Genomic DNA, 24,109 nt, shown 5'->3' on the forward strand with positions numbered 1-24,109 from the left:
GAAAACATGTAAAAGTAATACCTGTTACAACATTAGGGTAACAGATAATCCAGAAACAGATGCAGCCATGGAGTTCGACATGTCAGTCAGCTTGATCTGATTCCCGTTTAGGATGTATATAATTGATGGTTGTTCTGAGTTCGTAAAGGTGAAGAACTTGTGATTATGGAAAGAGAGAAGGTCGAGATTGTGATGTTAATATGAGAGTCTAACCTAAAACCCTCTCTAGGCATCTACTTAAACACACCCAAGGGAAACCTTTATTACTTAGTTAATAAAGATAATATTGTCCATCAACAATATTGATAAGGAATAAGTATATTTAGATCCAATCTATATATATATATATAAACATGATAAATAAGGGCTTATGTGTCATGTTATGAGGACTTGGAAAATGAGGTGGCATCACCAGAGGGCTTCTTGAAATTGGTTTTGGCTCCAAAAACTTCCGTGTTAAATCTTTGGAGAAACGCGGGATCCGAACCCGACTTTGATGACCCGTTTGATTAATGTCGGGTCCTTTAAATACATTTCTATCCGACAAATTCCTCATTCCATCTTTCATTAGCTAGATCAAACCCTAATTGTTCTCTAGACCGAATGGTGATTTCCCGTGAAATCCATCAAGACCGTTCATCTTATTATCTTCTCCTATTTCTTAGATTTAGGGTTTTTAATGGAGATTTATATACCTGGAAATTCAGAAGATGTAGGAGGTGGATTCCATCTCTGACATGTATCGATCTAGGGTTTTTTTTCATTCACTGCTCTACAATATTTGATTGCTACCCAAATCGATTGGAGACAGTAAGGCTATTGAGATTCCGTAATCAGGTTTGCGATTTGCAAGATTTAGTTTATGTGTGTGCTTTAAATCTTGTCGATTTATGTTAATGATGTTAGGGTTTTCACGTGGAACAACGGTGGTGGCATTATTGTGGCTATTGTAACATTTGTGCCTATAATCATCATGAACAGTTCTATTATCAATAAAACAATGTTATTTGATCCCAATGTTTGTTTGGTTATGTTTTACATTTTTCATGTTTTGACTTTTATTCAATTCCAAACTCTACATCGCTTTCTAGAGAGTTATACGCTAACTAGTGCGTAAACGTACTTAGTTTAATGCGATAAATACTCCGGAACATCAACATATACTCAACATACCTTAAATAACCTTTACATAACTTAGAAATAAGTTTTGAAGGCTTTGGTATAGCGAAAACAAGTTAATTCGCTTACAGGGACTAAACTTGACAAACTGCGAAAGTATGCCAATTTGAACTGTAACGAACATTCCGGAACATGTCCATAAGTTAAACATACCATAAATATCCTTTACATAGCTTAGAAATAGGCTTTGAGAGGTTTGGTATGCTAAAACAAACTTTTGGATCATTCAGGGACTAAAAGTGTCAAAAAGTGCACAAGTTTGCACTTTCGTGCATAACTTACGTTCTGAATACATCCGGACATCCAAAAATTTATGTAAGCATCCTTATATTATGCCTTATTGTTTGGCATGAGAAAAATCCATTCGTCGCGTCATTTGGATCGTCTTTCACGCTTATGCGCATTTCGTCGTAATTAAGCGAACATCGCGATCATACGGCCAAACGAACCGACATCCGACATATTTTTGGGCATGTTTCATGTCCCCAATGTTTAGGCATCATTTTAGGGCCTTAAAGATGGCTTTACAGGTCTTAGAAGGGCTGGAAATAGCTTAAACACGCAACAGGGACCAAATGTGTAAATTCTGCAAGTGGTGCAGATCAGAGAGGGCCAGGCGGCCCGCGTGAGTTTTGCCCAAATGTGAGGCGGGCTGCGTGGGGATGTCTGACAGAAAGATTTTGCATTTAATGCAGAATCTGGCCTTTCGTTCGATCAAGGGGCGATGCCTTTTCACCCAAATGAAGGGCCAAGGGTCAAGTTCACTGAACTTATCCACTGGACACATGTACGCACGAGATCAAGGCACGATATTCGATAAAACGATCCTAACGGTTCCACTTTTCCTATAAATACCCCCCCCCCTTTAGTGTAAAAATCACAAAATCAGATCCTAAAGCTCTAAGTTGAAACCATTGTTTCATACCTGAGCTGTTTGGTCTTGATTTGCACTCGGGGACCCTCCGTAAGTCTTCTTTCGCACTTTTATTCGCTTTTCGAGTCCGAAAGTCAACGTTTTGTTGACTTTCTGCATTGACCAGCTTATGGTCGATGCGAAGTTCATGGAACTTCATAACGTGAGCGTGATCACGATGGTTATGGTCCATAGTGACCATACCTACTGATCACCACGTTATCTAGGCTCAGTGACGAGTCGTAGTTTCGGCCAAAATGTGCATTCTTGCATGTTTTGTAACCAAACTACTCGTGAGCATCAAAGCCGTTTGTTTTGATGCCAAACCTATTTTCTAAACTAAGTTAAGCATGTTCTAACATGCTTAGCTCGTCACGTTTAGTATAGTGCTTATATAGGGTCGTAAGGTAAGCGATCTAAACCATCGCTTATACTTCCGAACCCGACCCATTTGGTCGATCTTTAGGATCCGACCAAACATATTAGGTGACCATAGCTATAACCTTCCGAGGTTATACCTTGTGGTCGCAATGTTAGGCGTTCCGAACGCGTTCTACGCGAACGACGCGTAAGGTGGCATAAGCTACCTAAACGGGTCGTGCTGGACCGTAAGCACTTAGGTTAAGTTTCATTTTAGTATGTAGGCTTTGTTAAACCATATTACACGAGTCTCCATACTCGTTTGGTTTTCAAACCCGCGTACTGTCCGATCCTTCCGATTTGGTCCGGTATATTAACATAAGCTACCTATTAGGTGCCGTTGATATTCCGTGATCTTTAGCATTATCTGGTTATTATACAAGGAACTCAAAGCAATCTCAGGTGAGTACATAGAATCCCTCTTTTACTGTTTTCTAAACTGTTTTGGGGTGAAACACATGTGCCTATCTGTTACTTTCATGCTTTCCATGTTTTCACATCGTATATCTGCTATGCTCATTAGTACATTATAGTACATGATTTCATTACATTTTATGCTATGTATGCCCATTGTGTGCGTACTTAGTACATTGATTTACATAACATTTTTGCTGCATATGTTTACTCAGCATATGGGCACATCGATTTACATGAACATTTCTGTTGCATATGTTTACTCAGCATATGGACACATTGATTTACATAAACATTTCTGTTGCATATGTTTACTCAGCATATGGACACATTGATTTACATAAACATTTCGGTTGCATATGTTTACTCAGCATATGGACACATTGATTTACATAAACATTTCTGCTGCATATGCTTACTCAGCATATGGGCACATGCCTTCATTTTGTTATGACATTTGGTTTGTTTAACATGGGACAATACATTCATTAACATTAGCTACGCCGTTCGTTAGTAGGTAGTGGTACCATAGGAATTGACAACTCCCATTCCTGAAGTCCTGGGTTTGATAGGACTGGAAGGAATGACCGAATTCGATATACATAACTTAGATAAACCTTTAATTTGTTTAAGGGTTTATCGCCGCAGTCTCAAGGCTTGGATGTATGCATAGTTTACAATACCGCATAAATGTTAATATCAATAGAGCATGCATTTTCCGCAGAACATAACGTTGATTTAAACCACGTTTTACTTCAACGACTTGTTTTGTGCATATGGTTTAAGTTGATACATTTCGCTTACCATACATGATACATTTTGGGATGCACATTACATGATTTACATTGAACATAAACACGTCGACATTGACATACACATTTGGTGGTTTACATTTGAACATAAACATTTGACATGGTTTACAATAACACTTGACATTTGGTTTACACATGAACAATTTACATGGTGGATTGGTTTGGGTAAATGATTTAAGTAACGTGGCATATGTAATATGATACAAACATGGTGGATACGCCGCTGGTACTTCCTATATATAAATGTTTGTATAATGTTACATATTGTGGCGTTATTTAAGTCATTTCAGTTTAGACACATTACACTTTACATAAGTAACATATTCTTCACAAGACATTATTTTCACAAACAACTTAACTTATTCAACTCATTTTACTTGGTTATTCGTTTAACCTTGCACTTATCTATACATATCGTTTGATGTTATCGTTTTTCAAATGATTTACAAAGCAAAACAAATTACAAGGTTCATGACTGACTGTTATTAAACATTCTTTAAAACTCAAGTCATGAACCCCATTTTCACAAAACCTATGTATCTCACAGGCATTTTTATGCTGACGTACCTACTTTCACATGTGTTTTCAGGAGCTATTCCATAGGACGATGATCATGATTCTAGGGCGGACCTGTGCCTTAGAGCCTAAAAATGAAGTTTGAACTAGCTTAATTATGTTTTGATTTCCGTACTCTCTTTCCAAGACAATGTAACACCTTTGTTTATAAATAAAATACAACTTGTATGCCATGGTTATGAAACAATTTAATTCTGTCCACGACACTCCCCGGCGTTTCCGCCGCGGTTGCATGTTACACGCGGCCGGGGTGTGACAGCTATAGGGTTGGTATCAGAGCCATTGGTTATAGGGAATTAGGTTATTAGTAATGCTTTGACCTAGACTATAACTTTCTAGGACCCTAACACAAGTTATCTTGTGTTTAGAGTTTAAAACATGCACATCACCTATCCTTAGGTGATAACCACAACGGGAACTTCGGTTCCGAATCCGCTTCGAAAATTAATCATCTGTTCTAGGATGATTGATTACTAGGTTTTGAACCCTCTATTATAAGGTTTTGAACCCTCTGTTATATGGTTGCGAACCTCTTTGGATTTCAAAAATCCCGTCAAAGTTTTGGGTTAATAGTGTGAACATGTGCGAACTGGAAGAGTGAATGCCTGTACCCTGGGTTTTCTGTCTAAGGCTAGAGTGTTCGTACAAATCCACATAATCGGACCAGTCACTCTTACCTGGGAACTCTTGGGGTGAGTGTTCACTTATAGGCGAGCATGTCTTCGCGATACACTAATCCTGACCCATTTACTTTGACTAGACATTTCACGTCGCTTATTTGCTTTGCGATGCATAACCGCCATCTTTGCTTTTGATTGCTTTTGCTTCATCTCATTCTCTTCATCCAATCATCTCACTCGTTTCATTTCATGTTTTTCTCTTCTAGAATGCCTCCTCGACGCGACAACCAGATAGCTACTGCCGAGCTGGCGGAGATTATTGCGCAGCAGATGGCTGCTCAATTTCCGAATCTCTTTGCTCAATGGAACCAGGCCAACAACAACAATGGTACATGCAAATACAAGGATTTTAGCTCGGCTAAGCCACTCAAGTTTAGTGGTTCTGAGGGAGCAACTGGGCTTCTTCAGTGGTTCGAGAGCATCGAGAACACTTTCCGTCATGTGCAGTGTCCTGACAATCGCAAGGTCGAGTTTTCTTCAAGCGTGTTTTAGAAGAGGGCTCTTACATGGTGGAATGGGGTTATGAGAGATCAAGGTGCAGAAGTTGCTCTAGCTCAAACATGGGCTGAACTGAGAGCTCTTATGATGAGGGAGTTTTGTCCTCGTCATGAGCAACGAGCGTTGGAGAAAGAATTTGATGTGTTGAAGCAAGATAGTGGCGAGCACAGGGCTTATACAGATAGGTTTGAGGAGCTGAGTCTTCTTTGCCCAACTATGGTTACCCCACTCGATAAGGCCATCGAAAGGTACATCGACGGCCTACCTGACTCAGTACAAGACATCCTTACTGGTAGCAACCCTACCACACTCCGTCAGGCAATCGAGTTATCGGCGACGTTGACTGAGTCGCAGATCCGAAAGAATAAACTACACAGGAAGGGTGACAAGGGCAAGAAGCAGTCGGCTGACAAGGAGGATAGTAAGAAAGGTCAGAACAAGAAGGGAAAGGACTCTGGTTCCTCAAGGGGGTCAAGGAAGCGTAAGGCTTCCCAAAATTTTGCTGTGACTGCCCAAGCTAACCAGGCAGCTCCCAACCAGCCTCCAGCAAAGAAACCCTACTCAGGAAGTGCACCTTTGTGCAATCAATGCAACAGTCACCATCAGCCGCAATATCAGTGCCGTTTCTGTACTAACTGTGGGAAATCAGGTCATCTTGCCAATGTTTGTCGGTTTGCTCAGAATCACGCAGTCCAGAACCCTGCTCAACAGGTTGCTCAACAACAGGGTCAGGCTGCACGACCAAACTACCCACCAGGTGCATGTTATAATTGTGGGGATCTGACCCACTACAGAAATCGGTGTCCAAGACTAGTCAACCAGAACCAGAATGCAAACCAAAATCCGGCACCGGCTCGAGGTCGAGTCTTTAACATGAATGCACAAGAAGCACAAGCAGACAACGAGGTGGTGAACGGTACGTTCTTTATTAATAATCAGCCAGCATCTGTTCTTTTTGATTCGGGTGCCGACAAGAGCTTTGTGTCATTGTCTTTTGAGACAATGCTTCGCGTGTCTAGAACGAAACTAGGTAAACCTTTGACAGTAGAGGTTGCCAGTGGTGAACCCATTGTTCTAAATTCTGTTCTGCGCAACTGCCAGTTGAACCTTAACGACCATATTTTTCCTATTGACCTCACGCCAATGCAACTTGGAAGCTTCGATGTTATTGTGGGAATGGATTGGTTATCTAAGCATCGCGCAGAGATAGTATGTTCTGAGAAGATTGTTCGTATACCGCTGTCGACAGGCGAGATCCTACAAGTTCGTGGTGAGAAGCCTGCCGGAGGTCTCAAACTCATGTCTTGTTTTAAAGCACAGAAGTATCTGCGAAAGCACTATGTGGCTTTCTTAGCGCATGTTACAGCAGATAAAGGCAAGGGTAAGTCTATTTCAGATATTCCTGTCGTTCGGGATTATTCCGAAGTATTCCCTGAAGACTTACCTGGTCTACCTCCAGCACGCCAAGTCGAGTTCCGTATTGATCTCGTACCTGGTGCAAATCCCGTTGCCAGAGCTCCATATCGTCTTGCACCATCCGAGATGCAAGAGTTGTCTAAACAGCTTCAGGAGCTCTCCGACAAAGGTTTTATCCGTCCTAGCTTTTCACCTTGGGGTGCTCCCGTTCTTTTTGTAAAGAAGAAGGATGGATCTTTTAGGATGTGTATCGATTATCGTGAGCTTAACAAGCTCACCATCAAAAATCGATATCCCCTACCTCGCATTGATGATCTCTTTGATCAATTGCAAGGCGCTTCTTATTTTTCAAAGATCGATCTACGATCTGGATATCATCAGCTTCGTGTACATGAAGAAGATATTCCAAAGACAGCGTTCCGTACTCGTTATGGACATTACGAGTTCACAGTCATGCCATTCGGTTTGACTAATGCTCCTGCTGTTTTCATGGACTTAATGAATAGGGTCTGCAAGCCTTATTTAGATAAGTTCATCATCGTTTTCATTGACGACATTTTGATATATTCTAAGACGCGAGCTGATCACGAGCAACATCTTCGTCTTACATTGGAACTCCTAAAGAAAGAACAACTTTTCGCCAAATTCTCCAAGTGTGAATTCTGGCTTAAAGAGGTTCAATTCTTAGGACACATTGTCAACGAACAAGGTATTCATGTAGATCCCTCCAAGATCAGTGCGATTAAGGATTGGGATACACCTACTACCCCTACTGAAGTTCGTTCTTTTCTTGGTCTAGCGGGTTATTACCGCCGCTTCATAGAAAATTTCTCAAAGATTGCAGTTCCTCTAACTGCTCTAACTCAGAAGAACAAGCCATTTGATTGGGGAGTCAAACAAGAGGAAGCGTTTCAGACTTTGAAACAAAAGCTTTGCGACGCGCCTGTCCTAACATTGCCTGAGGGCAACGATGATTTCGTCGTTTATTGCGACGCATCTAAATTAGGTCTTGGCTGCGTCCTGATGCAAAGAAACAGAGTCATAGAATACGCATCAAGGCAGTTGAAGATACATGAGAAAAACTACACCACTCATGATCTTGAGTTGGGTGCAGTTGTCTTCGCTCTCAAAATCTGGAGACACTACTTGTATGGTACAAAATGTGTGGTTTTCACAGACCACAAAAGTCTTCAACACATCTTCAATCAGAAAGAACTTAACATGAGGCAAAGACGTTGGGTTGAACTTCTAAACGACTACGACTGCGAGATTCGCTACCATCCTGGTAAGGCGAATGTCGTAGCCGATGCATTGAGTCGCAAGGAACGTATTAAGCTTCATTGTGTACGTGTCCAATCTGTTATTCAAACCGATATCCAAGCCCGTATTTCTCAGGCTCAACAAGCTTGTGTTTCACAAGGTTTAATGGATAAGGAATTCCCTTATCACATAACACCTGCTCTTGAACTGAAAGACAATGGATCGTACTATTTCATGGACCATTTGTGGGTCCCAAGCCAAGATGATCTTCGTACCTTGCTTATGGATGAAGCCCATAAGTCTCGTTATTCCATTCATCCTGGCTCAGATAAGATGTATAAGGATCTTCGTATTCAGTATTGGTGGCCTGGTATGAAGAAAGACATTGCCTTATACGTATCCAAATGCCTTACTTGTCTTAAGGTTAAGGCTGAACATCAGCGTCCTTCCGGATTATTGGAGCAACCAGAGATCCCAGTTTGGAAATGGGAAAACATTACTATGGATCTCATTACTAAACTTCCGCGCACAAAGAAAGGTCACGATGCCATCTGGGTAGTCGTGGATCGTCTTACAAAGTCAGCGCATTTCTTACCAATCCGTGAGGATTTTTCGGCTGACAAACTTGCTCAAATCTACGTGGATGAAATTGTAGCTAGACATGGTGTTCCTTTGAGCATCATTTCTGACAGAGATGCTCGTTTCACTTCTCACTTTTGGAGAACCATGCAATCTGCTATGGGGTCTCAACTTAATCTGAGCACAGCTTATCATCCGCAAACGGATGGTCAATCTGAAAGAACAATCCAGACACTGGAGGATATGCTTAGAGCTTGTGTGATAGACTTTGGTGGTAGTTGGGATTCACATCTTCCATTGATTGAATTCTCCTACAACAACAGTTATCACTCCAGCATCAACATGGCTCCTTTCGAGACCCTCTATGGTCGAAAATGTCGTTCACCAGTCTGCTGGAATGAGATTGGCGAGGCTCAACTTACTGGACCTGCCCTCATTTTGGAGACAACAGAAAAGGTAAAGAAAGTTCGTGATAACCTTCAGACAGCTAGAAGCCGTCAGAAGAATTACGCGGACCTAAAACGCAAACCCTTGGATTTTCAAGTCGGTGATCATGTATTACTTAAGGTCTCACCTTGGAAAGGTGTGATCAGATTTGGAAAGAAAGGAAAACTTGCACCTAGATACGTTGGACCATTTAAGATCGTCGAAAGAATCGGCAAGGTTGCCTACAGACTTGAGTTACCTCCTGAACTTGGAAATGTTCATCCAACCTTTCACGTGTCCAATCTCAAGAGGTGTTTAGCTGATGAGAACCTCCACATACCGCTTGACGAAATTCGTGTTGATAAAACTCTGAAATTTGTCGAGAAACCAGTGGAAATCATGGAACGTGAAGTCAAGTGGCTCAAACGCAAGCGCATTCCTTTGGTCAAGGTTCGCTGGGAATCTAAGCGTGGACCCGAGTTTACTTGGGAACGTGAAGATCAAATGAAAGCAAAATATCCGCATCTTTTTCAATCAGTTTCCTCTAAATAAATTTCGGGACGAAATTTCCACAAGTAGGGGAGACTGTAACATTTGTGCCTGTAATCATCATGAACAGTTCTATTATCAATAAAACAATGTTATTTGATCCCAATGTTTGTTTGGTTATGTTTTACATTTTTCATGTTTTGACTTTTATTCAATTCCAAACTCTACATCGCTTTCTAGAGAGTTATACGCTAACTAGTGCGTAAACGTACTTAGTTTAATGCGATAAATACTCCGGAACATCAACATATACTCAACATACCTTAAATAACCTTTACATAACTTAGAAATAAGTTTTGAAGGCTTTGGTATAGCGAAAACAAGTTAATTCGCTTACAGGGACTAAACTTGACAAACTGCGAAAGTATGCCAATTTGAACTGTAACGAACATTCCGGAACATGTCCATAAGTTAAACATACCATAAATATCCTTTACATAGCTTAGAAATAGGCTTTGAGAGGTTTGGTATGCTAAAACAAACTTTTGGATCATTCAGGGACTAAAAGTGTCAAAAAGTGCACAAGTTTGCACTTTCGCGCATAACTTACGTTCTGAATACATCCGGACATCCAAAAATTTATGTAAGCATCCTTATATTATGCCTTAGTGTTTGGCATGAGAAAAATCCATTCGTCGCGTCATTTGGATCGTCTTTCACGCTTATGCGCATTTCGTCGTAATTAAGCGAACATCGCGATCGTACGGCCAAACGAACCGACATCCGACATATTTTTGGGCATGTTTCATGTCCCCAATGTTTAGGCATCATTTTAGGGCCTTAAAGATGGCTTTACAGGTCTTAGAAGGGCTGGAAATAGCTTAAACACGCAACAGGGACCAAATGTGTAAATTCTGCAAGTGGTGCAGATCAGAGAGGGCCAGGCGGCCCGCGTGAGTTTTGCCCAAATGTGAGGCGGGCCGCGTGGGGATGTCTGACAGAAAGATTTTGCATTTAATGCAGAATCTGGCCTTTCGTTCGATCAAGGGGCGATGCCTTTTCACCCAAATGAAGGGCCAAGGGTCAAGTTCACTGAACTTATCCACTGGACACATGTACGCACGAGATCAAGGCACGATATTCGATAAAACGATCCTAACGGTTCCACTTTTCCTATAAATACCCCCCCCCCTTTAGTGTAAAAATCACAAAATCAGATCCTAAAGCTCTAAGTTGAAACCATTGTTTCATACCTGAGCTGTTTGGTCTTGATTTGCACTCGGGGACCCTCCGTAAGTCTTCTTTCGCACTTTTATTCGCTTTTCGAGTCCGAAAGTCAACGTTTTGTTGACTTTCTGCATTGACCAGCTTATGGTCGATGCGAAGTTCATGGAACTTCATAACGTGAGCGTGATCACGATGGTTATGGTCCATAGTGACCATACCTACTGATCACCACGTTATCTAGGCTCAGTGACGAGTCGTAGTTTCGGCCAAAATGTGCATTCTTGCATGTTTTGTAACCAAACTACTCGTGAGCATCAAAGCCGTTTGTTTTGATGCCAAACCTATTTTCTAAACTAAGTTAAGCATGTTCTAACATGCTTAGCTCGTCACGTTTAGTATAGTGCTTATATAGGGTCGTAAGGTAAGCGATCTAAACCATCGCTTATACTTCCGAACCCGACCCATTTGGTCGATCTTTAGGATCCGACCAAACATATTAGGTGACCATAGCTATAACCTTCCGAGGTTATACCTTGTGGTCGCAATGTTAGGCGTTCCGAACGCGTTCTACGCGAACGACGCGTAAGGTGGCATAAGCTACCTAAACGGGTCGTGCTGGACCGTAAGCACTTAGGTTAAGTTTCATTTTAGTATGTAGGCTTTGTTAAACCATATTACACGAGTCTCCATACTCGTTTGGTTTTCAAACCCGCGTACTGTCCGATCCTTCCGATTTGGTCCGGTATATTAACATAAGCTACCTATTAGGTGCCGTTGATATTCCGTGATCTTTAGCATTATCTGGTTATTATACAAGGAACTCAAAGCAATCTCAGGTGAGTACATAGAATCCCTCTTTTACTGTTTTCTAAACTGTTTTGGGGTGAAACACATGTGCCTATCTGTTACTTTCATGCTTTCCATGTTTTCACATCGTATATCTGCTATGCTCATTAGTACATTATAGTACATGATTTCATTACATTTTATGCTATGTATGCCCATTGTGTGCGTACTTAGTACATTGATTTACATAACATTTTTGCTGCATATGTTTACTCAGCATATGGGCACATCGATTTACATGAACATTTCTGTTGCATATGTTTACTCAGCATATGGACACATTGATTTACATAAACATTTCTGTTGCATATGTTTACTCAGCATATGGACACATTGATTTACATAAACATTTCGGTTGCATATGTTTACTCAGCATATGGACACATTGATTTACATAAACATTTCTGCTGCATATGCTTACTCAGCATATGGGCACATGCCTTCATTTTGTTATGACATTTGGTTTGTTTAACATGGGACAATACATTCATTAACATTAGCTACGCCGTTCGTTAGTAGGTAGTGGTACCATAGGAATTGACAACTCCCATTCCTGAAGTCCTGGGTTTGATAGGACTGGAAGGAATGACCGAATTCGATATACATAACTTAGATAAACCTTTAATTTGTTTAAGGGTTTATCGCCGCAGTCTCAAGGCTTGGATGTATGCATAGTTTACAATACCGCATAAATGTTAATATCAATAGAGCATGCATTTTCCGCAGAACATAACGTTGATTTAAACCACGTTTTACTTCAACGACTTGTTTTGTGCATATGGTTTAAGTTGATACATTTCGCTTACCATACATGATACATTTTGGGATGCACATTACATGATTTACATTGAACATAAACACGTCGACATTGACATACACATTTGGTGGTTTACATTTGAACATAAACATTTGACATGGTTTACAATAACACTTGACATTTGGTTTACACATGAACAATTTACATGGTGGATTGGTTTGGGTAAATGATTTAAGTAACGTGGCATATGTAATATGATACAAACATGGTGGATACGCCGCTGGTACTTCCTATATATAAATGTTTGTATAATGTTACATATTGTGGCGTTATTTAAGTCATTTCAGTTTAGACACATTACACTTTACATAAGTAACATATTCTTCATAAGACATTATTTTCACAAACAACTTAACTTATTCAACTCATTTTACTTGGTTATTCGTTTAACCTTGCACTTATCTATACATATCGTTTGATGTTATCGTTTTTCAAATGATTTACAAAGCAAAACAAATTACAAGGTTCATGACTGACTGTTATTAAACATTCTTTAAAACTCAAGTCATGAACCCCATTTTCACAAAACCTATGTATCTCACAGGCATTTTTATGCTGACGTACCTACTTTCACATGTGTTTTCAGGAGCTATTCCATAGGACGATGATCATGATTCTAGGGCGGACCTGTGCCTTAGAGCCTAAAAATGAAGTTTGAACTAGCTTAATTATGTTTTGATTTCCGTACTCTCTTTCCAAGACAATGTAACACCTTTGTTTATAAATAAAATACAACTTGTATGCCATGGTTATGAAACAATTTAATTCTGTCCACGACACTCCCCGGCGTTTCCGCCGCGGTTGCATGTTACACGCGGCCGGGGTGTGACAGCTATAGGGTGGTTAGCGGCGGCCAGGATCCAAATCTCGATTTAAAAATATGTGAGTTCCGGCTACCGTTATTTTCTATTTTAGTGTTTTTGATGAATATTGATATTCAGATCTGTGGCTGTCATAAGTTTCTGGTTTATTTAAATTTTCCATGTCCATATGGGTAATGCATGTTCTTATGACACATGGGTATGCAAATAGGGACAATATGTCAAGTAACTTATTGGTTTGTTTATGTTTTGTTGATCGACTGCCAGAGCTAGAAGGTTCATTGTCTCTTAAAGAAGTATTCATTGTCTCATTGATTTGTTGATCTTAGATCTTAACGTTTTTGTTTTCTTGTGTGTCAATTAAGCATGTTCCCATTGAAGACGCCAATAAGGTGAGCCATCTTTCTACTGTATACACAATTCTACACATTCAAAGATAATAGGTATGCTAAAGGTGAAGTTTATTTTCCATATAATATAATCTAACTAAAATATAGAATGAAGCCTTAGTAGACAAGGGTTGATGAAAAACATAAAATATATAAAATAATTATGTATATGATTCGGGTATATGGTTCAGGTATATAGCTTTTGGTAATTGGGCAGGTATCACCCAATCCCATACCCGCGGAATATTTTTTTTTTCAAATCCCATACCCTGTCCCATACCCATCGGGTTTCAGATATACCCCTCTTGAATGTTTGGGGCTCGGGTTTTTTCACCATCCCTAAATGCTTGGATATTAGTTAATTATCTAAATACCCTTCAATAATGACAAAAAAGAGTCTTACAGACCACATGACCACCATAACTATCTAGGTGTGTTACCATATTCGACTTTAGTTAATATCATTTGATCCCGGTCTTTTGGTCTTTTTGCAGGAATTTTTTTCTAATTTAATGTTTCATCTTGGTCAATATTATTTGATTGCGGTTTTTGTTCTATTCGACTTCAGGAAATTTGTCGGTTCGGGTCTCAGCTAATAGTTCAGATGGAAATTTGACTGGTGGCTTGAAGCACTGCAGCATTGGTTTGTGGTTGATGAAAGGGTTTTTAGGTAATTTATGATGCTTTTAATTTACTGTTTGAGAGGAAATTTAGTGGGTTAGCTGTAGTTTTCCCTTTGATGTTCACATCAGATATGTAGTTGTTAAAGTGCATAGCTCGTGGGCTGATTTTCGTGACTATTTTAAGCAACAGGTGATTTGAATATTCAAGCTTTCGGTTTAAACATCTTTAGTAACATGTTATTTAATAACTTAAGTTATATGTAATGTACGGAGTAGGGAGAAAAGGTTACTCGCATTTACCATAAGGGGGACAAACATACATTTTGTAAGTCATCGAAATTCATTATTTATTTTTAAACTAATTATGAAAAATAATACTAAAAATGTGTTTGGTGCATGCAGGATTTTTCATACAAGAGAGGAGAGTGGCTCGTGTTTGGGTCCGAAACCAGTGAGCTACCACCCGAGGCTTTGAATGAGTGCAAAAATGAGCCGTTTGGTGGTAGGACGCTTAAAATTCCAAAGGTTGAAGTCGTGGAGGCGGGTTTCTTTTCTTTGGAGACGATATATATTATCCTTCACGTGTTGTATCAACTCCTATGTCACAAGCTTATAGGTATGAGGCACTCGTATGCAGATTTTGGTAGAAACTAGAAAGTTAATAGTTTTTTGATGAAAAAATTAATTCATTATGGTTTCAGAAAACACTACTCACCTGGGTATGGAGAAGTCATTTATGGTGGAAAACCAACTAGGCTTAAGAATCTACTTGTAATATTTGACAGTGGAAATTCATTTACATACCTAAGTTCTTAGGCTTATGAAGGCTTACTTTATTTGGTTAGTTTTCTATAATAAGAATAAGTAAAAATATCACCATTATTATTATTATTTTCATTTTCATTATTATTTTGGATGGCAGTCGGGTAACAGGTTGGAGATTATTCCGAACACAACTCAGACTTATTCGTGTCAAAACATCAACTCTGTCTCGCACAGACTTAAAATCATTAACTCGAACACCAAGTGTGTAGCCCATTTATCTAAACGAGTTGAGCACGTTAGTGGATTTTCGAGTTGTATTCAAATTCCAACTCATCCTCAAACAATGGCGGAGCATTTACCATCGCTTTTCGGCATAGAAAAGTATCAAGTGAATTGTCCGTTATATTTCAAGATCGGTTCGAGTAAATTTTAATGTTTTTTTTAATTTATGAAACTATTCTGAAACTTGAATGTTTTTTTTAGTTAGAAACAATTTGAGTAATTTTAGTAAAATATTACATATTCTGATGTTATTAGAGGGGTCTAATGTTCAAACTGTCTTACTTGTGTCAAAAGATGGTCAACGGGGATTCACATTCCTTAAGTACAAGTGGTAACAAAGATGTTTAATTCCTAAGGTGTATACATAACCGATATTTGTCTTTTTCTTGATGTTTTTGTACACGGCTTCTAAAAAAACTTTGTTACCATTTTATGTAATGTCATTTGATTTGCATTACTTTAACGACACACTTATCGAATGATCTTTTATTGATAGAATTATTTTTAGAGAAAGTGATTTGTTTTGACCCATACAGCCCAGTTTTTTTTATCATGTATCGAAGTGGATTAGTCGGGTTAGGTTGCCTTGACCCAAAACATTTTTTCTCCAGAGAAATAACTTAACATGAGTCGATCTATTCAAGGTCATGAACATACAATTCTGCTAAACAAGGCGTACACTGTGCTAATGAAAGGCGATTTAAGAAAAGATTATGATGCTTCGATCGGCCATGTAAGAGTTGGGTTCGGAGGAGATGAACTGAACAACGTTACAGCTATTGGAACGGCCCATTTCGACCCCAAGCACTCTTTGTTGATGAGGAAGCTTGCATAGGTAGTGTTTAGTAGCATCTTGAGTTAAACTGAAGCAAATTTTGTATAACATTTTATTTTTATTTTGTGGGACCTAAGTAAAAGATAAAGTGGCATAACTGAACACATCATAAGATGGTTTTATTCATTTCCTACTCTTAAGCTATGATCAGACTATAACAGATCAAAATTTGAGCTTACAATTTAAAAAAATATATATTTAGATATTAGAAGTTACTTAAAAGCTACTTTCAAAATAACAATCAAATACAAAATTAGGTTTTTGGTCAACCCACATACATGTTTAGCTTAACGGTTCGTGATCAGGTCGATGTGGTGAGTTTGCAGGTGGACAGGTTTAACCGGCTTATTTTTTTTTTTTATAGAAAATGTGTTTTGTGTCATAATTTTTTTACCAATGTTGTACTTTATGCCACACTTCAAGTCTTTAAGAGCATAAAGTTTCTATAAAATAAACGTAATTGTATACTTGTATAGATTATTATAATAATTTTTAATTTTAGAGTATTAATATACGATAAAAATTAAATTCGGGTTATACGGGTCGTGTTAGTGTTAGGGTTCGTGTCAAACTTTTTGACTTCGACATGCCAACCCGCAAACATTACATGACCCATTCAACACCCCTAGATGACCCGTTACGCTGGATGCAATTGTTACAGGCTGCAGAGAGTGTGCACAATACCAACCTAAATGCTATATCAATTCATCGCTTCAAATGTGTATCCAGAGAATGGCGAGACGGGCTATCATCCTTTCATCTTGGTCTGAATCATTCTACGTACGTAGAAAATTATCTGCTAATATTTTGAAAATTATATGGTAATTGTTCCCATTGAATCACTGTATAAATATCTTCACAAATTTTATAAAAAAAAACCCTTGTAATAAAATTAAAAAAATATTCATATCCTTAAAATAGAGCGACCCGTGGGTACCACGGGTTATAACCTAGTATTATATAAATGATTATAATAGCCATCTATATTAAATATAATAAATATATTTTATCTTACATTAAGAACACGATGCTTGAGACCAAGCTTGGCAAATTTGACTTGCCATCCAAAATTGGGTTGATATGGATCGATGTTTCTTATTGAACAGGTGAGAGTAGGTAATTGAGAGAACGCTAACTGGTCAGAATGGGTTGGTGTTATTTTTCAAAATTCAAACCAGTCAGCATGGTTTAGTGTTATTTTTCAAACCTGGGAGAATAGTGTATTTCATTATGCGTACATCAATTAATAAGTTGAGATAGAAGATAACAACATCCGTACAAATCTAATATCGCAACCCGGTACATACGTAACCTCATGCCCGGTCACTCGTGCAGAGACGATTATTTGTGTTGAACGTTGGATTAAGCGTGTAGCGAAGCTTGATTACTGTCGTTACGTGACGTACGTAGGACGGGTGTTTTCCGGTGTTGTCCTGCATTTAATAACGTGTAACCAAAACTGCGCCCATAACCAAAACTGTTGTTTGGTCGTCTATTTATTTAAATTGCTTTTTAGTTTAAAAATATTTTTTTTTCCAAAACAAAACCAAATTATTAGGCTAGGGGTTGATAAAGGTTTAGTATCAAGAGTCGCTAGATTGTGTCCACGGTTCGATACTGGGACTTACTTGTTTTACTATCTACGACCAGTACATTTGCCGGTGGTGTGTGGTTTACGGGTTTTTTTCCAATTTTAAAACTTGTTGAAGTTAATTAAGACATATTTCACACATCATTAAACAAAGTTACACCAGAAGCTGGAAGCCGGAAGCAAGAAGTTGTCACACCGACCATATTAAATATTTTATTCTAGTTCATTGACCTGTTCGTACAGGATCAACGTATGACCATATTAAATATTTCATTCTAGTTCGTTGACCCGTTCGTACCGGATTAATTGTATTACCATATTAAATATTTTATTCTTGAAAATTTTAATGTCTCTGTAAATTATTTTTCATACTACACTACTTAACATTTTTTAGACAAGAAGCATCATATATACACATTTTGGGGTGTTACACTGTGCAGCTCTTCGGCAGTGGTTATCGTGATGGTGCGAGCAACAGGTGATGGTGGGGGTGGTTTTCGGAGGTATATGTTGCGGTGATGATGCAGTGTTAAAGAGAGAGAGAGAGACACGAAGAAAACTAGACACAGAGAGAGAGAGAGAGTGGAAATGACTAGATGGAAATGGCGGTTGGTGGGTAGTGGCATCGGTGGGTATGGTCGTGGTGATGTAGAGAAGGGGAGAAAGTGAAAGAGACTGTGTGTGTATATATAATAATGATAATAATAAAAAGAAGTTTAAAATAATTAAAAGAAATCTAGAGTAGTCATTTTCGTCCCTGAGCTAACTAAGTTTTTTAACTCGGGCTATTTTTTAAGACTAAAATGCACGTTTTGAGAATGACAGGAAAGAAAATGATATAATTTTGAAATTTGACCTGAAATGACAAAAGTTGACAAACCATGAAAACGTAAACTACACTTAACTCTTGATTATACAACTATACAATCTAGCAAGGTATATACAGTACTAAATCATGATTAGTTCTTTTAGCCGTTTTGCCACGTGTATATATTTTTTTAACTTTCCTTTATAATTTTATTCTTTAAGAATCTATAAAATATATTAATTTGTGATAAATAATATACATAATATCATTATCCTCAAAATAATATTTGAAACATTTAAAAAGTTCAAAATTTTATAATATTAATCTTAATAAATAATTTTCTATTTCATAGCATATAAATATAAATAATGTAATAAAAATATATATATTCTAAAAAAATGTTTATTTTTCAAATAATAAAGCTACTAGAATAAAACATTACTAACAACAGCTAAGAGTAAGTAAATATAAAACTTAAAAGTTTTCGGGTATATAGCTTTGGACAGACGGGTGTAACCTAATCTTATAATCGTCTCATACCCACAAAATATTATTTTTTTCTAATCTCATGTCCGTCAGGTATCGGGTATACCCGTCCCAAATGCTTCGGATTTCACGATGCCTGTTGACATCGAACTTTTTTGTCATCCCTGACAACTCGCGTTCAAATATGGCGGTGTTGGTTTTTTAATTGCATTTTCTCCCTTCTTTGCTTATAACTATTTATATAATATAATATTGGAATATTGAATTTTTATAATCTCAACTATTCAACATTGGCTGCCAACAGTCTCAACTTCAAAAATAACAACTGGCAGTCCCAACTATTAACATATTGGCCTCCAATGGACCCTGACTAACAGAACCCTAACGCCGTTAGTCTCCGGTTGCCGGAAAAACGTTTTTGACCGGAAAATGGTTCCCAAAGGTTACAAAGAGGTTTAGGACAAAAATATTGAGTTTTACGGCCAAAAACTTGAGTTTTCTAGTCAAAAAGTTCTCTGGCAACAAAGGAGTTTTCCGGCGACAAAAAGGTTTGGGATGAAAAAGTTGAGTTTTCAAGCCAAAATGGAGTTTGTTGGCCAAAAACGTTTTTCTAACGACCGGAGACTAACGTCGTTAATGTTCTGTTAGTCAGGGTCTATTGGAGGCCAATATGTTAATAGTTGGGACTATCAGTGGTTATTTTTGAAATTATGACTGTTGGTGGCTAACGGCAAAGTGTTAGGATTATTAAAATTCAATATTCTAATGATATTTAACTTCTGTTTTAACCACAGGTCCATGTTATGGACCCGTATAATCATATGAACAAGCAAAACATCACAACCTAATGCCATCAAGCCATTCCACACATCTCTTCACCTTAACCTATCAAGCTTCCCAACAAGACATGAACAAAAGACAAAAAACCAAGAAACATGTGCATGATAAAACCTAAAACACACAAATCCCAGGATCATTCATCCCAAGTAATCAAATATATACGCATACAAATCCATCCATAAACAGAAAACACGAAATCATAATCATTCTAAACAAACGACGGTTAACAATCCTACATAAGAAAGCTAAAAACACTTACCCTCCCTACTACACACTCACCCAATTAAAGCCGCTGAAAGCCCGACATTTTTTTACTTTCTCTTCTTAGCAGGCGGTTCTTTCACCTCATCCTCGTCTTCCTCCTCTTCTTCTTCCTCCTCGTCATCATCATCACCGTTATCAGCATCGTCGTCATCATCATCATCATCGTCGTCATCATCATCCTCATCATCTTCATCACCGTTCACCTCCGGATTCTCATCGGGGTCTCCAACCACATCATCTTCTTCACCTTCTTCTCCTGAGAAATCATCATCTCCGGCATTATCTTCTTCTTCTTCTGGCTCTCCTGCATCATCTTCATTTTCATCATCGTTATCGTCCTCTGTGTCACTTCCGTCTTTCGCTTCGGGTTCGGTTTTGTTCTTTTTGTGAAGCTCAGATAAAAGAAACCTGCATCTGTCCAGTTAATTATATATATGTTGATTAGAATAGATAAAATATCTAAGTGCAAACTTTTAAATAAAAAAAACAGAAAATAAGAAAAACAAATCGATACCTCTGATCAGTTTCGACCAATGTTCCAGTCTGCATAAACAAGACATATATGAGATATAAGGGCTGAAAAAATGGGCATTCTAAGCTTGAATTGGGGCAAATACCTTTTGTATTTTTTTTCTTATTTTATTTAAATAAAAATGATTGGAAAATTAATATTATAATAATAGGGTCAAGTTAAAGGCTCATAATTATAAGAAGGATTTATAGAGTGACTAGTTTCCAATAACCTAAAGTTAAACCCACTACATCACCACCCAAAACCTAAACACCCACCCCACCCCACCACCACCACCACCACCCAAAAACCTAACCCACCCCCCCCCCCACCCACCCACCCACCCACACACACCACCCTGGCAAAAAAAAAAAAAAAAAAAGACTATACCTCACTAAAAAAACCCCCAAAAAACCTACCCCCCCCCCCACCCCCCAAAAACCTAAAAAAAATCTAAAATAAACTAAACACCCACCCCCCACCCAAAAACCTAAACCCCCACCTCCCACCCCCTAGGCAAAAAAAAAATTTTTTTTTTTTTGAGGGGGTGGGTGATGGGGGAGGGAGTGGGGGTTTAGGTTTTGGGTGGTGGTAGATGTTATGACTCAACCCATTTGACACCGATTTTACCCGTTTTCTTGGTCAGTTAAATATCGAAGTTTAACCTATTTGACCCATGAGCATAGTTGTCGTTAGCGAATAGCTGTAAATAGCGATAAGCTACCTATATGCTATGTAGCGATAGCGATGGAATAGTGTCCGCTACATGCCTACATGTTTAGTAATAAAGTAGTAAAATTTTAAGAAATATTTTACATGTATACTTTATCAAATATAACTAAAATACGCTATCATTAATCATCTAAACACGCTTCTTTTTCCAATCATGAAACAAAAAAAAAAAAAACCACCAAATGGGCATGGCTATATTTATTTATCAAAATAATATTTAAAAAAATACAGAAACGTCGCTATTTGTTGCTAAACACCCTATAGTGCCATATGGACGCATCGCTACGTAGAGCGCTATAGCTGCTATGGACAACTATGCGCGTGAGAGATAAATATAAACCCAAATCGACCATTTGTAAACAGGTCGAAATTGCAATCACTATGAAATATTCTAACAAGTCTTTTTAGAGATGTTAGCATCTGGATTTGTTTACCAATCCCACTAACCAAAAAGGTTGGTCAAATAAACAAATAGAAAAATCCAAATGGATGTACTTTTATATCTATACTATCAAAAGAGCACTAGAAGCCAAAATCGAACAAAGTATATCCTAATTAGGATACCTTATAATATTAAAAAAAAACTAAGATGTAACATTAACCATGGTTTTAAAAAACGTTAGAAACGTACGCCTCGAGACGCGCCTTGAGGTGAGGCGGTGAGAAACCGATTATGAGGCGGCGCCTCAAGGGTTACTTTGGTACGTACGCCTCTAACCACTGAGGTGGTTCGGTCGGGAACGTGTTTCACTGAATTATCTTTTTAAGTCTATTGTATTTTTCTTTTACTCCTCTTTATTAAATTAACCTTTACATATTTGTTTATCTATTTTAATTATCTTCTACTCTCATTATTAGTATAAATTTATTTATTTTATAAGATATATAACTTCATATTTATTTATTAATTCCACCTAGGGCTTACGCCTCATTAGGCGAATAGAAAACACCTCGAGGCGCGTTTCCATTCTTTTAAACCTTGACATTAACAACAATCTTTTGAATTAAATGCAGATGCATGATGGTAAGCACCTAGTAGTGTATTTTCAGTTTAAAAGTTAGCTAGTAGAATACATTAGCTCTCAAATTTGCAGAACAGAACCTAAAAGTTAAAAAGATTGAACACAAAGAAGAAGAAATTATCGTAGTAACTTAATTTCTAAGGTTTATACAATGATAAAAAAAACACACAGACATACAGCCTAAACTCGATAAATAAATGATTTTCTCTAGACCCAAATTCAATGTATTCAGGGTCGGACCGGACGTAAGAACCGGAAGGTATCGTAAATATTATAAAAATTAATAGGGTTAAATTTGAAAAGATATATAAAAAACCGGTCCAACCCTTCCAAAAACCGGCCGGTTTCCTGGTCCAACCGCCGGGTCGTCGGTTCAACTCCGGTTAATGCATTTCCGGCCCGATACCATGACCCGGACTGGCTCAACCTCCGGTTCCCTGTCCGACCGGTCCGACCGGCCGGTCCTGTCCGGATCTGAAAACACTGCCGCCAAATTGTTATTATTATCATCGTTATCGTTATCGACGAATAAATACCCACCAGAACATATCTTTCTTGTATTCCCAGTAATAATCTACCAAGGTTTTATCACAGAAACAATGCATTTACATGTACACAACAAGGAAAAACATATAAACAGATCAAAATTTGCATTACTATCCAACAGGAACAAAACATCAAACACCTGGTGAGCATATACACATATCAAAACCCCAAACTATTTCACATAAATTCAAGCACCAAAATATGCACAAAACAACCAAGCATCAAACTCTACAACCAAAAAGCCCAAATTTATAGCAAAGTAAGTCAAGAAACACAAACAAAAATTAGGGTTTATGATTAAAAATATATACCATCATGAGCAGAAACGTTATGGTTTCAGAAACCACAGCCTGAGTAACAAAAGACGCCATTTTTCTCTGCAAGAAAGTGAAATCAGAGGTGAAAGATTTGGCTACAGCTTCCATTGTGAAAACCCAGAAAAAGTATCTTGTAAAACCCACTAAAGATCAAGAATTTTGGGGAAATTAGTGAAATTGGGGTTAGAAAGAGAAACAAATGGAAAAAAAGAAGTGAAAATAATAATACTAGATTGGGAAAGTGGAGGGAGAGAGTGAGAGTTAGATTATGGGTATGGGTTAGGGTTTGGATGTGTGGATTTTTGGGGGTGTTGTCGGGACAAAGGGGATATTGTTTATTTGAAAAGAAACAAGATTGGTGTTTTAGGGTTTTGTGGGGTGTGAAGTGTAACTTTTTGTAAAATAAAGGGGTGAAACTTTTCAAAATTTAATTTTGACTTTAAAGTTTGAACGACCGTTGCATTAAATTAGAAGTTGACATATTCTGTTTGATTAGATGAATTTCAATTTTTTTTAACGGCAAGTAACGATTTGCCAACCACCGTTATATCATGTGATGTGGTCAAGGTCGACTGTTTGACCGCCGCCAGCTTCTTGGCTCTCCCTAGATGCGTGAAAACTCGACCTCCACCTGCCCAAAAGTACGACAGTGGAATAATCGGTAAAACTTTGCCTCCCATCCAAGTCAAAGCGGCACCACCCGTGTTCGCTCTTCACCTGGATAC

General features: G+C 38.2%; 1 protein-coding gene and 2 long non-coding RNA genes across 5 annotated transcripts; 2 read left to right on the forward strand and 1 right to left on the reverse strand.

Moving 5' to 3' along the window:
• Positions 1–631: 631 nt before the first annotated feature.
• On the forward strand, positions 632–13,813 carry LOC118490145. Its single transcript, XR_004888328.1, has 3 exons — positions 632–837; positions 13,391–13,434; positions 13,739–13,813. It is a non-coding gene; the product is annotated as an uncharacterized LOC118490145 (long non-coding RNA).
• Positions 13,814–14,178: 365 nt separating this feature from the next.
• LOC110928703 lies at positions 14,179–15,891 on the forward strand. Of its 2 annotated transcripts, XR_002586580.2 has the most exons (4): positions 14,179–14,710; positions 14,788–15,001; positions 15,087–15,225; positions 15,308–15,435. It is a non-coding gene; the product is annotated as an uncharacterized LOC110928703 (long non-coding RNA). The 2 variants fall into 2 exon arrangements; XR_002586582.2 differs by lacking the exons at positions 15,087–15,225; positions 15,308–15,435 and adding an exon at positions 15,690–15,891.
• Positions 15,892–20,097: 4,206 nt separating this feature from the next.
• Positions 20,098–23,721, reverse strand: LOC110928702 (phosphopantothenoylcysteine decarboxylase subunit VHS3). Of its 2 annotated transcripts, none has more exons than XM_022171738.2 (3): positions 23,379–23,721; positions 20,771–20,799; positions 20,098–20,664 (listed from the first exon to the last, which is right to left on the reverse strand). In XM_022171738.2, the coding sequence occupies exons 1-3, from the start codon at positions 23,490–23,492 to the stop codon at positions 20,304–20,306; spliced, it is 504 nt and encodes a 167-aa protein (XP_022027430.1). In that variant the 5' UTR covers positions 23,493–23,721; the 3' UTR covers positions 20,098–20,303. The 2 variants fall into 2 exon arrangements, with proteins under 2 accessions (XP_022027430.1, XP_022027428.1); XM_022171736.2 differs by having other exon boundaries at positions 20,098–20,670; positions 23,379–23,720.
• Between the last annotated feature and the right edge of the window lie 388 nt (positions 23,722–24,109).

The sequence above is a fragment of the Helianthus annuus genome, chromosome 3, assembly GCF_002127325.2.
Source record: "Helianthus annuus cultivar XRQ/B chromosome 3, HanXRQr2.0-SUNRISE, whole genome shotgun sequence".
NCBI lineage: Eukaryota > Viridiplantae > Streptophyta > Magnoliopsida > Asterales > Asteraceae > Helianthus > Helianthus annuus.

Coding starts and splice junctions, on each gene's coding strand:
- LOC110928702 (XM_022171736.2), bottom strand. CDS start 23,492: ATGGAAGCTGTAGCCAAATCTTTCACCTCTGATTTCACTTTCTTGCAG. Junction 20,800..23,378: donor TAACGTTTCTGCTCATGATG/GTATATATTTTT, acceptor TTGTTTATGCAG/ACTGGAACATTGGTCGAAAC. Junction 20,671..20,770: donor TTGGTCGAAACTGATCAGAG/GTATCGATTTGT, acceptor TTAACTGGACAG/ATGCAGGTTTCTTTTATCTG.